Source organism: Mus pahari, chromosome 12 (genome assembly GCF_900095145.1).
Source record: "Mus pahari chromosome 12, PAHARI_EIJ_v1.1, whole genome shotgun sequence".
In the NCBI taxonomy this organism is placed as follows: Eukaryota; Metazoa; Chordata; class Mammalia; order Rodentia; family Muridae; genus Mus; species Mus pahari.
Window position 1 is genome coordinate 1,183,915 of NC_034601.1, and position 14,629 is coordinate 1,198,543.

The 14,629-nt window shown below is 52.0% G+C and overlaps 2 protein-coding genes across 9 annotated transcripts in view; both read left to right on the forward strand.

Annotated features, from left to right (window-relative positions):
- Mgrn1 (mahogunin ring finger 1) overlaps window positions 1–11,453 on the forward strand; it is a 51,316-nt gene extending 39,863 nt beyond the window's left edge. For 4 of the 8 annotated variants that reach the window (XM_029544305.1, XM_021208871.2, XM_029544306.1 and 1 more), the window contains 6 exons: window positions 1,236–1,462; window positions 4,035–4,158; window positions 4,476–4,518; window positions 5,776–5,874; window positions 7,769–7,813; window positions 10,016–11,453. In XM_029544305.1, the coding sequence (XP_029400165.1) occupies window positions 1,236–1,462; window positions 4,035–4,158; window positions 4,476–4,518; window positions 5,776–5,874; window positions 7,769–7,809 (534 nt within the window). In that variant the 3' untranslated portion in view covers window positions 7,810–7,813; window positions 10,016–11,453. The remainder of the gene's footprint in view (window positions 1–1,235; window positions 1,463–4,034; window positions 4,159–4,475; window positions 4,519–5,775; window positions 5,875–7,768; window positions 7,814–10,015) is intronic. The other 4 variants (XM_029544303.1, XM_029544304.1, XM_021208868.2 and 1 more) reach the window with 1 other exon arrangement.
- An 801-nt stretch (window positions 11,454–12,254) lies between these two features.
- On the forward strand, window positions 12,255–14,352 carry Nudt16l1 (nudix hydrolase 16 like 1). The gene is made up of 3 exons (XM_021209292.2): window positions 12,255–12,604; window positions 12,689–12,949; window positions 13,510–14,352. Exons 1-3 carry the CDS (start codon window positions 12,365–12,367, stop codon window positions 13,729–13,731), a joined length of 723 nt encoding a protein of 240 aa, XP_021064951.2. The 5' UTR covers window positions 12,255–12,364; the 3' UTR covers window positions 13,732–14,352.
- The last annotated feature ends 277 nt before the right edge of the window (window positions 14,353–14,629 follow it).

Sequence of the window (14,629 nt, forward strand, 5' to 3'; positions counted from 1 at the left end):
TCTGTTTAACACACGTTGTCAAATCTGCTCTCCCTAGTCCCGGCATCCCTGCCCAGGAAGGGCGTTTTATGGCACAAGCAAAGCTGAAGGTCTGTTGTTCAGTGTCGGTGCCCGGTGGGAGCCAGCCCCGGCCCAGCCCTTCTTTCCAGCTTTGCTCGCTGTAGCTCCTGACTGCCCTGTTTCCCTTTTGTTTCTTGCTGGCAGTGGAATGGATGTTGACGGTGGAACTGGTAGCGCTGCTCCTTTTGGCACACAGCATTCCCTGCATGCTCGCTCGGCTTGCGCCCTGGCTGCCTGTCTCTTGATGTTTGGCTCTTTGGGCAGAGGACTCTGGTTTTCTGATATTTTTCCTGCACCCTAGGCAGACAGAGAGAGCAAAAGTCAGGTAGTGGCCAGAGCCAGTTGAAAGTTAGTGTAACTGAAGGAAGAAGCTTGGGAAATAATGCGTTTGTCCTTGATGGAGGGGGTGGGGCAGGAGGCAATTCTTCACCTTGAAGTTGAAGGCAGGTGGAAAGAGATGAGTGTTAGCCAGAGGACCAGCACCAATCTGGTGCACATCACATTTTGCAGGGGTGCTGTCCTGTCCTGTAATTCACAGGGTAGGTACTTCCTGTGTGAGCACTCATGAGCTCTGCCCTTCTCTGCCTGGTGTGTGAGAGCCTGAGGGAGCAGTGCAGCAGTCATCTCCAGAGCGCCACGGCCTGCCCGCTGTTCCCTGACCCCTGCCAGACCTATCTCCTTTTAAGAGAGGCTGCAGTAGAGCACCTACCCACACCCCCACTGTCCCCCTGCTTGGGCTCCCTGGAGGCCACACTTCCCCTGGTCTAGAGCAGCATTGGTTTTCCTGCCTCTGGCATGGCTCTGCTCTGCCTGGCCCTGAGTTCTCCTGTTTTCACTAACCCCTCACACTTTCCACTTCTGCAAGGTGGGAGCAGCAAGCTACGTAGGACCTTGGTAACAATGGGGACAGTGGCTTTTGCAGACCTTAATGATCACTCTGGACATCTGGGTACTGGGATGTGTGCTGGAGCTGGTGGCCGAGGGAATCCTGAGCAGGCTGGCTTCTATCCTGCAAGGGAGCTTTTGATAAGAGATGGGGCTTGAGTCCTTGGAAGGCGGCATGATGGAGACACAACCAAGCAGGTCTAGGGAGGAGAATGTCCCATTTCTGGGGTTTCATGGCTGTGGGCAAGGAGCCTGGCTAGTCCTTCCTCACTTGGCTTTTATCCCTACAGAGTTCTGACAGTATCCCACCTGGCTATGAACCCATCTCCTTGCTTGAGGCACTCAATGGTCTACGGGCTGCCTCCCCGGCTATTCCATCAGCTCCCCTCTATGAGGAAATCACCTACTCAGGCATATCGGATGGTCTTTCCCAGGCCAGTTGTCCCCTTGCTGGACTTGATCGAATCATGGAAAGTGGCCTACAGAAGGGCAAGACACAGAGCAAGTCTCCAGACAGGTGAGGCCAGTGTCCGACCTCCCTGGTGAGGTGCTCGTGAGTGAGAGCCGGGAGAGCAAGGACGGGGAGGAGGGCCTGCTGTGACTTTACAGAATATTACGGTGCATTTTGTTCCTTGATAATTGGGATGCAAAAGGCCCAGCAGCAGGCTAGACTCTGCCATAGTCGGTCATAGCCAGCCCTGAGCAGAGAAAGTGCTGTGCTGAGGCTCCCAGTGTTCACAAGGCCACAGTCACACCAATTGTTTGCTGTCAGGAAATAATTGTACAGGCCTGTGCCATGTCCTTGCCCAGGGAGCTGATCTGAATCTTGGAATTTTGGGCAGTTGGTTACTTAAGCATATCTCACCAAAGAAGCAGCAGTGAAAGCTGAGGTGTGGGCGGGTAGACCTGTGTCTTTTTTTAGTTAGGGTTTCTCTTGCTGTGATTAAACACCATGACCAAAGCAAGTTGGGGAGGGAAGGTTTATTTGACTTCTACGTCTATGGCATGGACTCAAAACAGGGCGGAAGCTGGAAGTAGGAGCTGATGTAGAAGCCATGGAGGGAGCTGCTTCCTGGTTTGCTCCCCATGGCTTGCTCAGTTTGCTTTCTTATAGATCCTAGGAGTACCAGCTCAGGGATGGCGCCACTGCAGTGGGCTGGGCCAGCTGGGCCCTCCCCTATCAGTCATTCACTAAGAAAACTATGGGGATGGCCTTAAGCTCTACTCGATGACTTCAGTTTGTATCAGGTTGACAGTACCAGACAGGCAGCACACCTTACTACTATGTTGGCTGAGCCACATGTGAGCTCCCTCTCCAGGCTCTGAGCAGCGACTCTGTCCACGGCTTATCTGTTTGTATCGGATGACCTACGACTTTCAGCCAGTTGTACCTAATTGCTTTTATAGTAGCATGAGAACTTAAATGGGTATTCTTGCTAGGTTGTCCTTTTTTCTTAATCTTATTTTTAGTTAGCATACAAAACAGTGGTGATCACACATCTGTATCACTATTGTACCACACACCCCATGCTGGCTTCTTTCCTTCTCCCTGAGTCATCTCATTTATGCACACCCTCATTACCCTATATTGTCACTGCCTCCTCTTGGCGACTTCTCCCCCACATAGTCCCCTTCTGCTTTTCTTAAAATATTTTTTAAAGATTTATTTATGTATATATTTATTTATGTTATGTATATGGGTACACTGTAACTGTACTGATGGTGGTGAGCCATTATGTGGTTGCTGGGAATGAAGGTTGCTCACTCTGGTCAGCCCTGCTCAATCCAGTGGGCCCATGCTCCGGTCTAAAGATTTAATTACTATTATATGTAAGTACACTGTAACTGTCTTCAGACACACCAGAAGAGGGTGTCAGATCTCATTGTGGATGGTTGTGAGCTACCATGTGGTTGCTGGGATTTGAACTCAGGACCTTCGGAAGAGCAGTCAGCGCTCTTAACTGCTGAGCCTTCTCTTCAGTCCCCACTTCTGCTTTCATGCCCTACTTATTAAAATCTGGATTCTGCAGCATGTGAGGGAGTCTAAGTCTGGCTCTTTTTTTAAAAAATGTAATCTCTAGTTCTATCAATTTTCCTGCAAATGACATCAACTAATTTATTTGGTTTGGTTTTTCAGGACAGGGTCTCTGGGTAGCCCTGGCTATCCTGGAACTCACTCTGCAGACCAGGCTGGCGTCTGGTGCAGAGATCTGCCTGCCTCTGCCTCTGCCTCTGGAGTGCTAACATTAAAGGTGCATGTCACCACTTTCTGGCAACCTTACTCTTTTGATTCTGAGATGGTCTCATGTAACCTCGGCCGGCTGGCCTAGAGCCCCGATTTTCCTGCTTCTCTCTCCCAAGTGCTATACAACTCAGGCTGTATTTCTTCTGCAAACTGCCTTGAATTCATTTATTGATTGGATGAGTTGTTTTCTGGAGTACAACTTTTTGAGGTTTATGTGCCCTCAATATTGATCTCCTGTCAGAAATGGGTTTTGTGTATCTGTGGGTTTCTGGAGGGCCATGTGCATGCCAGGCCAGGGTTCTACCACAGAGCTCCAGCTCTGTCCTCAGTATCACAAGAGGCTCTAGCACCACATTCCTCAGGCCACGCAAGAGTCAGTTTTGCTCTCTTGGAGACTTAGCATGGGATGGCTGCCTAGTCTTATTATGCTGACGCCTTCAAGGAGAAAGGTATAAGGAAAGGTATGTCTTCTGCAAGCAGCCTAGGCCCCTGTACTCTGTGTTTATGGCAGAACAACTCCAGAGACACAGTCCCCTCTGCGGTTTTCCTGGGGCTCAGTGTGTCTCCTAGTGTTGGGCTCTCAGGCCTGTGCTGGTGTCCTTGTGGGGCAGGAGGTTGTTAGGCAGGCCCGGCTTTCTGGTTGGTCAGGTCTGAAGTACACTGCTCCCTAGGCAGCCTCTGTTGAGCAGGCTCACTTTTTGAATCTTTGCAGAGATTCCCCTCTCCCACAGAGGCCTCTTCGCAGTCCCCAGGAGTATGTGCAAAAGGTGCTGGTCCCTGTGGCTTTGGTAGGACTGCATTCCTATACAGTTGTCCTACAGCCCTGCTTCCTTCCTCTCCCCAGCACCCTGCGGTCTCCATCATCCCCCATCCATGAGGAGGATGAGGAGAAGTTCTCAGAGGACTTGGATGCTCCTCTCCCACCAAGCGGTGTGGAGCTGGTGCTGCGGGAGAGCAGCTCCCCTGAGGTGAGGCTTGCTTCTCAAGGTGAGGCCCTGGCCACCTTCCCCAGGCCTCCCACCCTGATCCTGACCTCTCCCCAGCTCTCGAGGCAGCGCCACACGGATACACAACCAGACAAGCAGTGTCCCTGACCCGGCTGTGGTGCCTTGTGGTGGAGTCACTTTGAAGCTTATAGGCATGCCAACATGTGAAGCGTAGCTTCCAGTGACATCTTTGCATCCCTGTGGCATCTGCTGCCCAATGCCCTTAGCTTAGTCTCAGGGATTTGGCCCTTTTGACCTGAGGACGTTTGCACCAAAGGCCTTTCCTCTTTGTCTTCTAGAGTTTCGGAACAGAGGTGGTGGATGAGCCATCCCTAAAGCAAGGTGAGCCACTTCTCCCAGGTCTGACCCTGAGCCCTTGGCAAGCTTTGGGTCCTGGCTAGGGATATACACCTCCCATCCCCACTCATGCCTTCAGGAACCCGGACAATCAGTGTGCAGAGATGGTAAGGGCACTGTGATACAGGACAGCACAGAATGTGCTGGAAGGTCTGCCCATGTGTGGGAGCCATTTGTCATGATGTTTTTTGGAATTTCCTGGCTGTGTCTTCCTGATGAGTTGAGGGCAGCTGATACCTCCTTACCTCCCTATACTGGAGGGCTTAATGATAGCCCAGGAGGCTTGGGCTCCCCCATTCTTTTTGCCAGTGATGTTGGGTGATAAGGAACCTCCTCAAGTCTGCCTCTGCTTAGTCCTTGCCATGTTACTGCTGGACAGAAAAGTAAAGCAAGAGTCAGGGCTGGGCTGGTCCGAAGGTAGTGAGTTATCTCAATTGATTGTTCACAGTAAGTTTCAGATTGAACTCCTGTTCTACACTTTCCCCCCTTCTCACTACTGCACTTGACTAGTCTAAAAAAAAAAAAAAAAAGAGTCAGGGCTGAAGGCTACACAGAGAAACCCTGTCTCGAAAGAAACAAACAAACAAAAAGAGTCAGGACTGGCATCTAGGAGAGGCCCAAGGCCACTTGACTCAGACATGACCCTAACTAGCAGTGAGGCCCACAGAATGATGTTGTGCCTCCCAACCCCCATGTAATTGTCGCTGCTCTGTTGTATCCTACATCCTGCTGAGAGGTCCTCTCATAAGAGGCCCATCTGCAGGAGGCTGACCCTCAGTGTTAGTGGGGTGGCACCCTCTAAGAGCAATATGGTCACTTCAGCCTTTCTAGCCTGGCCTTGTAGTTCTGTCCCCTGCCTCAGGCAGGGCCTCAACTTCCCACCTAGGGCTTAGGTTCCTCCCACTATGCAGGCTCTTTACCTAGGCAGAAAATTCTACAGGGATTAGGAATGCAGGTTCAAGTTGTTAAGAACTTGTGTGAGGCATGGCCCTCAGAGCTGCTCCAGGAGGCTGCCCTGCAGCTCACCAGCACTTGGGGTAATGGGGCCATGCCTGACTGCTCAGCTGAAGGAAGAGAAAAGGACAGCTACCACCTGGCACCAACCAGACTGGTTTTGAAACAAAACTTCTCACCTTATGCATATGCCCACCATCGTGGTCTATGGAGTTTATGATGTCAGAGTGGACCACAAGGACCTCTCCCTACCTGAGTGTCCTAATTTCACTCCTCTGCCTGCTGCAGGGACCCGAGTACCCTCGATTGATGATGTCCTGCAAGATGGCAGTCCGCAGCATCATGGTGGCAGCCAGCCAGTCCCTCCTGCTGACATCTACCTACCAGGTAACAGCACCACGTCTTGTGTTAACATTGGGCAGTGACTTCCTCTGTCTCTGGGGGCAGGGGGGATCCCTGATACCTAGTGGACCCTTTCAGAGCCCAGGTCCTCTCTGGCTCTAAACTCTGCTCTGCTAATCCCCAGTAGGGGTCAGGCCCAGCTTAGTCTCCCTTCTGGCCTCCTGCTGGCCCTAGGTTCTTTCCCACCTTGGTGGACTTTGCCTGAGGAAGACAGGACAAGCTGCTTGCAAAAGGACAAAGTCCGCTCTCTGGCCGCTCCCTGCAGGGGCCCAGGGAAGCCAGTCTAGTTCAGTTGAGATTCATTCTTTCTTCCTCTGTGGCCCTCTGCCAGACAGATGCTTGCCTGGAGCTGACCTAGGCTACTGTCTAGGTGCCCAGCGGCACATTCCCCATCAGGCCAGAGCACTAAGTGTAGGGTGCACGGTTTGGCTACTGGCAGTGGGCCTGGAGCTTGAGGCTGTTGCTTAGTTCCTCCTCTGCTCTGCTGGGATGAAGTCTGAAGCTTCATACTGGGGGCTTGAAATCTGGGGTAGAAGTGGGTCTCTCAGACTTACAATTTGGGAATTGTATTTGGTATTTGGGAATTTGGAAAAACAGCCACTACAACTTCTAAGTAGCTACTTAAGGAAGCTGGGCTGCTCCCACATAGCAGGGAAACTCCTTTGCTCCTGCTTGGCCCTGAGGCCAGCCTTGCTCACATTTCAGTGCCTCTTGGTATTGGTGGATTGTGACATCCTTTGGCAGAAAGTGCCTCCATCTGCCCCTGCCTTCTGGATGTGAGGTGACCTATATATAGAGGCTGTCAAGGACACAGGGGTCATCAGGTCATCAAGTGTGGGAAAGCAGCTATGGGTTGTCTTAGTAGATCACCATGGCCTATCCAACACAAACCCATAGGTGAAGTGTGTTTAGAATCAGCACATTCTCTTAGGACACAATTCTAGTATGTTCTTGGGAACATCTCAAGTATCAATTGTTATTGTGAATTTGGCTAAGCAGGGAGTCAGGAGAGGTCCCTGGACCTCAAGTCCCCAGTAGAGCTTTGTTCCTGCAGATGGACCTAAGGGCACCTTCACTATCCAGCATAGAATATTTATGCTGTGGCCTGTAGCACATTAGGATGAGCCACAGAGTCAACTGTAGGCAAGGGTCTTAGGCCTTGTTTAGGTCCACTAAGTAAGTGGGAGATAGTCAACTGTAGAAATTATAGGAGAGGCAGGGTCTGTGTGCACAGTTGCAGAAGAGCTAGTCTTGGCCAGTTCTGCACAGGAACTGCTTCTGGATCCAAACCCCACTCCAAGAACCATTTGTTATAGAGGCTTACTCCATGACAGTAGTCTGGATTGCTATCTCTGCACATCCTGTTGGAGCACCTCTGGAGGGTGGTGGAAGGGGCATGTGGCAATTGTACATACCTGCATGTGTTTCTTCCTCACTCACACAATGGCACTATCTCTTCTGCTGACTTTTGTCTGAGAAGGCTGTGTATCTTTTATCTTTGTAAGGAATATACATGTAGCTGGCTGGTGTCTTTACTTCCTGACAGTTGTAATACCCTCCTCTGGATGCAGCTGAATTCATTGAATTCAGGTCCTCTGCAGATGTAAAGAACAAGACTGGGGGAAATCCATGAAACAGAGGACTCTGCTAGGTCCTGTCCATGGTCCAGTGGCCTGGCTTCTGTAGAGAACTATGCCTGTCACTGTCACACATACACGTCTCTCTTGGTTAGAAATGTGTCCAGGATCTATCTTGGTGTTTCTTGTTGCAGCAGGTGATGTTTGGATAGTCTATTTCTAGATAGTTCCCACCCCTGACCCTAAAGTTCATGCCTTTCTGCTAACTGAGCTCCATCTATCTCTCCCTCCTCTCTGCACAGCCCTGGGTCCTGAGTCGTGCTCTGTTGGTATAGAGGAGTAAGCTGGTACGTGACCTTTCCTCCACACTTTTGGTGGCTTGGCTGGGTATATCTGCAGAGAAGAGCCCAATCCCCTGAGGGGTGCTTTCTGGATTCAGAGTCCAGAGCACTGATGGTTGCTACACTTTTGTGTCTGAAAGGTGGCTTCCTGGCATTCCTGGCTTTGGAGCCAGAGGGTCTACTACCTGGACAGTTGTCTATCCAGGCTCTTCTAAAGTGATAACATAGGGTCCCCTGAGCAGTAACTCAATTCAGGCTTTGGAGTTACTCTCCCTGGTAGGAGGAAGGAGTTGGAGAGTCAGGGAGCCCTAGGAACATGCACAGCAATGTTCTAGGGCCTGCACACAGTAGTCTAACTATAGTTTTAAAAAACAAAATTCAGTACTGGGGACTGAACCTAGGTAGGCACTCTACCATTGAGCTATATCCCCAGACCTCTTTACTTTTTGAGACAGGGTCTTATTTTACAAAGTCCCCCAGGCTGGCCTTGAACTTGCTCTGAAACCCAAACATAATATACATTCCACCTGCCTCAGCTGTGGTCGTAGCTTTAAGCAGTAGTTCAGATTTGCACCAGTCACGGGAGACCCTAGATCACCTCCCATCAATGTGTCAGTCTATGGGACACATATGTCTGTTGTGTCCTGGAGGGCTAGAGTGAAGGTTCAGTGGTTAAGAGCACTGGCTCCTCCCCAGAAGACATGCAACTGAATATATGCAGGCAAAACAGTCATACTTAAAATGAAAATAAAATATTAAAAAAATATAATGCCAGGCATAGTGGTACATGCCTTTAATCCCAGCACTCAGGAGGCAGAAGCAGGCAGATCTCTTGAGTTCCAGGACATCATGGTCTAGAGAGGGAGTTGTTACAGGATAGCCAGGCTACACAGAGAAACCCTGTCTCTGGTTTAAAAAATGAAACAAAACAAAACAAAGGCCTCTCAATTCCTGTGCAGAGGGCATTTGTCATGTCTCCTTCACTTGTCACTGTGGCCTCTGTCCCCTGCCCTGGTATGCAGCTCTCTTGTGGACTGCTCAGCTTTCTGTCTTGAGACCATCATTGCCACTGGGAACTTGTTCATCCTGTCTCTGAAACATGCCACACCGCACCACACACACACACACACACACACACACACACACACACACAATATCTTAGGGACCAGTGGGGTTGGTGCCCCGTTGGAGAGAGATGCATGGCCACAGAGTAGCCCAGATTGTTACAGAAGCATCCATGAAAACTAAGCTGGCAGGCGGGGACTCTTCTTTTCCTTAAGGTTCTTACAGAACCTAGCAGCCCTTCCTGTCAGGGTTCCCCAGAGGATGGCACCATTGCAGGCAGCCAGGTTCACACAGCTTGTCTGGGAAGTGCCTAGTTGGTGAGACCTCTCGGCGGTAGCCCTCTCCCATGAGCCAGGGAGCCAGGCCTGGTGCTGCTTCTTGGTTTTAGTAGATTCATGGTTTCTCAGAACTTGCTGTCCCCCTTGAGCTGTACTCCTGAAACAACAGCACTGCTATTTATGGCTTCTGTGGAGGAAGGGGCAGCTGTGTTAGGTTGGAACTTAAGTCACGGATGAGGGATGTATCATAGGCTGCCTTTCCTGAAGCTATAGCTCCTAAAGCAGAAGGTAGAACTGGAGTTGTCTGTGTCTCCGAAACCCCCCCTGGGATAATGCTACACAGCACCATAGTGCTGACATCTGGAACTGAGCAGAGAGGTCTCTGTGGTGGAAGACAGACAGGCTTAGGCCTGCTTCTCTAGTGGAGCTTCTTGTCCAGGCTGCCCAAGTACCAGCTTCTTTGTTCACCTGCTCCCTTTCCTGTGCTGGAGTTGGCTGAACTCCAGCTAACCTGGTGTAAAGCTCGTGGCTTGACTTGGACTTCTGAGATCTAGGAAATGTAGTCAAGGGTAGGAGACCCAGTGGTCAGCATCCCACAGCTACCCTGTGCATGCAGCTCTACTGCCTGGTACCAAGGGATGATCTGTCCCAGGTATGGAGGACAGATGTAACTCACTGCCTAGGACTCAAGGGTCCCTAGGTTTCTATGAAGTCACATCTACTATTCCTGCCAGATGATATGTACCTGGGTTATGGGGTGGAGGATGCTAGGTGGTCCTGCCCCTATGAGGTTCTGGTTTGATGAACAGATACAAGACTACCAGTCAATCATGACCCCTCCTCCTTCCTCTGCTCCCACCTACAGGATGGTCCACCTCCATGGAGCCGCCACACAGCCTTGGCACCACCAGCTCCCCCTGGCCTCTGCTGAGTGGCTCTAGTCCTGAGCCTGGAGCTGCTGAGCTGACCCCATTCTGAAAGTCTGGCTTAGCGGGTGGCACAGAGCCCTCAGTATCCCAAACATTGCCAGGAGGCTTCCCTGGACCCCAGCAAGACCCTGGCCTCTCTTGTCTGCACGCCTCATGTGGCCACTGGGATTTGAGGGTCCACAGTGAACCTTGATCAAATTGCACAGTGGGTTGTTCCTCCACATACCCTCCTTTTTTTTACGGTCAATATATTTGTAAATGGTACAAGATGAAGGACAGCAACTGTCTCCATGGGCCACGAGCCCTAGGACACTCCCCAACTGTCAAAGCTGATGCTTTGAGCACTTAGCAAACCAGCATAAGAGAATCTACCCATGGAATGTTCTGGAAGGTGGGCAGTCCAGGTTACGGTTGATGAAGGAAACGGTGCCTGTCTGCCTCTCATGTGTGATCCCAAGGCAGCCAGGCTGTCACTGCTGCTGTTACAGGCTGACACCTTACAGATGACCTGACCATGGGTGACCCTCCTTGGAGCCTCCAGGTCCCCTCCTGCTCTGCTCTACTACCTACTAGTGGTCCCTGGCAGCTGTGGGCAGCTGTGGGCAAGGTCTAGGTAGTCAGACTGTGTTAACCCCACAGTCCTTAGCAGTGGTCAGTGTCCAGTCCCGTCGTCGTCACCCCCCACTCCCTCACCCCCACACAGGTCCTGCTTCACTCACATCCTCACATGCTGCTGGCGATGTTTGTGCTTGCAGGGTAGCACTGCCTGCCACCTGCCAGGGAGGAGCCTGTGCAGCTTCCATAGCAGACCGCTGCCAGTTACCTGGCCTTGTAAGCTTCTTAGTGATTTACTGTGTAAGGCTCTTGTCAGAGCCCACCTAGAAGCAGGGCTCTAGTGATACTCTGTTTCTAAGTCAGAAGTGGCCCATGAGTGGCCCCAGGGCAGAGGTGCCCCAGGCAGTGCAGCTCCCTGGTGGGTCTGTAGAGGGACCTCAGCCTAAGGAGCTGCCCTGCCACTCCCCCAGGTGACAGCCTGTAGCAGTGCACGGAGACCCCTTTAGGCTCAGGGCTGCTCAAGCTCTGGCTCTAACCCTGCTCCTTCCTAGCACAGCTCTGTCTGCACATCCATCTCTCTCTCTTGCTGAATGCACATATGTGCACACATGTCAGCATGTGCATGCTCACCCCCCACTTCTCACCTGCCAACACCCTGGCCTCTGGCCATGGTACTAGTGCCAGTACTTTGAAAGATGGGATGCAGACTGCACACTTACCTGTCTGAGATTCACATGTACTATCATCTGATGTACTCTGATGGGCTAGTTTGGGTTCATTTTTACTGTATATTTATAGTAATAAAATCATGCAGCAATATTTTGTGTGTGCCTTTGTTCTGGCACAGCACTGTTGGCTTCCAGTGTAGTGGCAGGACACTAGAGCGGTCTCTGGCAGAACTGCTGACTTCATTTGCTTGTGTGAGAGGGGCAGTGAGTACCCCTTCCAAGCATAGACAATGGTTTTGTTGCTATTGTTTTGTTGCTTGCTGTGTCTGAAGCTGGACTTGGAATTTGGCTCACCTCCACCGAGCAATTGATGAATCTTAGCCTCCAGGTGGGCAGGTGGTCCTAGTTCTTATACCCACCCCAACTCCTGTGATGTTTACTGAGCATTAATCAATGTGCCAGAGGGGGGGGGGCAAAGCCTATGATAAGGCTTAGGTCCCCTGTCACTTGAGCTGGAGTCACTTAGACGCTTAAGTTTCTTGGGTTTTTTTTTTTTTTTTTTCCCGAGACAGGGTTTCTCTGTGTAGCCCTGGCTGTCCTGGAACTCACTTTGTAGACCAGGCTGGCCTCAAACTCAAATCCTCCTGCCTCTGCCTCCCAAGTGCTGGGATTAAAGGCGTGCGTGCCACCACCCCTAACTTAAGTTTTTAAAGGCATGGTTTCATAGGCAGAGGAGCCACAAGCTCCGGGTGAAGCCTCGGGGTGTGGGGGGGAACCAGTTCCCTCATGGAGAAGGTGGATATTGAGACTTCCGGCTGCCCTCTCAGGAATGTTCCGGACTGGAGAAGGACAGATCTTGATAATCAGTGTACCTACCTGCCTAGGACGACCTGGCCTACGTGTGGTGCGTCTTGGTAGCTGTAGTTTCCCGGTGGTTGAGGGATCTCCTTGCAACTTGGAGGGTGGCGAACTACATAACCCCACCCCCACCCCGCCTCCGCCAGGGGCTCGCGTCTTTGCTGGGTTCAACCCCAGACGCTCAGGACTGGTGGAGGCGGGCTTATGCGCGCGGAAGCACGAGGATTGGGTCTGGTGTCGTGGGCGGGGTCGCGCATGCTCATTTGGGCAGTGGGCCTGGAGCACTTCAAGATGTCGACCACGACGGTTCCGGAGCTGAAACAGATCAGTCGGGAAGAAGCAATGCGCTTGGGGCCCGGCTGGAGTCATTCATGCCACGCTATGCTGTACGCCGCCAACCCCGGGCAGCTTTTCGGACGTATCCCTATGCGTTTCTCAGTGCTGGTGAGGAGCTGGGCGGGCAAGCAGGGTGGATACAGGCTTGGGACGCCCTTTGGACCCCACGTCCTGACCAAGCTTACCTTGCAGATGCAGATGCGCTTCGACGGGCTGCTAGGCTTTCCCGGGGGTTTCGTGGACCGGCGCTTCTGGTCGCTGGAGGATGGCTTGAACCGGGTGCTGGGCCTGGGCCTGGGCGGCCTACGGCTTACCGAAGCTGATTACCTGAGTTCACACCTGACTGAGGGGCCACACCGTGTGGTGGCACACCTGTACGCACGGCAGCTGACATTGGAACAGCTGCATGCTGTGGAGATCAGCGCTGTGCACTCACGGGACCACGGTCTGGAGGTGGGGCTACTGCCTGGGTCCTGCCCCCATTCCCACTCCTGAGGTTTGGCTCTGGCACCACAGAAGGCGCCATGGGTAACAAGTGCCCCTCAGGGTCCTTACCCTGGCTATGCTGGGTGGGAAAAGGGACTTGGGATCTGGGTCATAGGTTGTTTTTATTTGCCTTGTTGTCTGCCATTGTCAATCCTGGGAGTGGGGCTTGGGGTCACTGGAAGGGATGAACAGGGCCAGCTTGGGAAATTGAGAATAGACCAAAAAGACCGGTTGCATGAAGTGTTTGGGATTATCTCCTGAGAGGAAAGTAAGGGATTTGTAGATTCCCTGGTCTAAGGGGCATGGAGTGAAACCAAGGATCATGGGGGTTGCTGCCAGACAGGGTGGGGAGTGCTAGGATTGGCCTTGGAACTTGGGGAGAAGGGGCTTTACTGCCACCAGCCTTGCCTGGCCAGACCCTGCCTGGGTCTCCGTTTCTTTAGCAAACTGGTGGCTGACAGGCATCCCTGCCAGGTTCCTGCCTCTACAAGAAGAGCCCAGCCCCACTCATGCCCTCTGTCCCACAGGTCCTGGGCCTTGTACGTGTCCCACTGTACACACAGAAGGATCGAGTAGGAGGCTTTCCTAACTTTCTGAGCAACGCCTTTGTCAGCACTGCCAAATATCAACTTCTATTTGCCCTTAAGGTACTCAACATGATGCCCTCGGAAAAGCTGGCTGAGGCCTTAGCCTCGGCAACAGAGAAGCAGAAGAAGGCCCTAGAAAAGCTACTCCCACCCTCATCCTGAGGTGCTTCCTGCGCAGGTCCCTGCCCTCCCTTGGCTGTCTTTGCCCACAGGCCCTGGAATTCCCAAGACGCGTGCCTTCTAGTGTGTTTGGTTTTGCATCCCTTCTGACTGCAAGGGACATGCAGGCAGCTGTTCATCATTACTGTCCCAAGCAGTCCCTGGGACCTAGCTACCCTCTCAGGTTGGTCAGTGGGGGTGGGCCTGGGCCTAGCTTTTCAAGCTGAAGATGTTCTCCCCCATCCCAGGGCTCAGACTGTCCTGTGTGAGTCTGTTCATGACTGGTGGAGTCCCAGCTACAGCCCCTTCTTCCAAGACAACCACTTGGTTGGAACACAGATCCTGGACTGGCCATGGGCTTTGTCCAACAGAGATGACCCATGTTAGATCAGTCCTTCCTTCCCTTAGCCCAGAACCTGATCCAGCTTGGGGTAGGATGGTCATTTGGGTGGTTGTTGGATTTCTCCGTTAGATTTTTTTCTTGGTGTATGAACTGTGGTTTGGTTTCAGAATGGCTGTGCCCCACATGATTTTGTTTTCCCCATGGGGGCTTTGGCTCAGCTCTGTGAAACTGAGGAAGGAAGAAGTCAATAAAAAAGCCATTCCTCTGATGCTCACGTTGCTTCTGAGTGGCATGGCCACATCTTTCTGAGGTGTGTGGAGGTTGGGCCCCAGACCAGAGCCAGTCTCTGAAGGCAACCAATCCGGGTGGCAGCTTGACTTGAGCTCTTGTAGTGATGGTGGAGCTGAAAGCACAGACCTAGCATGCAGAAGGGCAACAGAAGTACCACCATGGGACAGGACCTCCACTGCTGCAGAAACACTGGAAAGGCTGGGTTGTGTGCCAGCTCCACTTTAGGGCTTAGGAACAATCCAAGAGCAGGGGAGAAACCCTGGAGTG

Coding starts and splice junctions, on each gene's coding strand:
- Nudt16l1 (XM_021209292.2), top strand. CDS start 12,365: ATGCGCGCGGAAGCACGAGGATTGGGTCTGGTGTCGTGGGCGGGGTCG. Junction 12,605..12,688: donor CTATGCGTTTCTCAGTGCTG/GTGAGGAGCTGG, acceptor CTTACCTTGCAG/ATGCAGATGCGCTTCGACGG. Junction 12,950..13,509: donor CACGGGACCACGGTCTGGAG/GTGGGGCTACTG, acceptor TCTGTCCCACAG/GTCCTGGGCCTTGTACGTGT.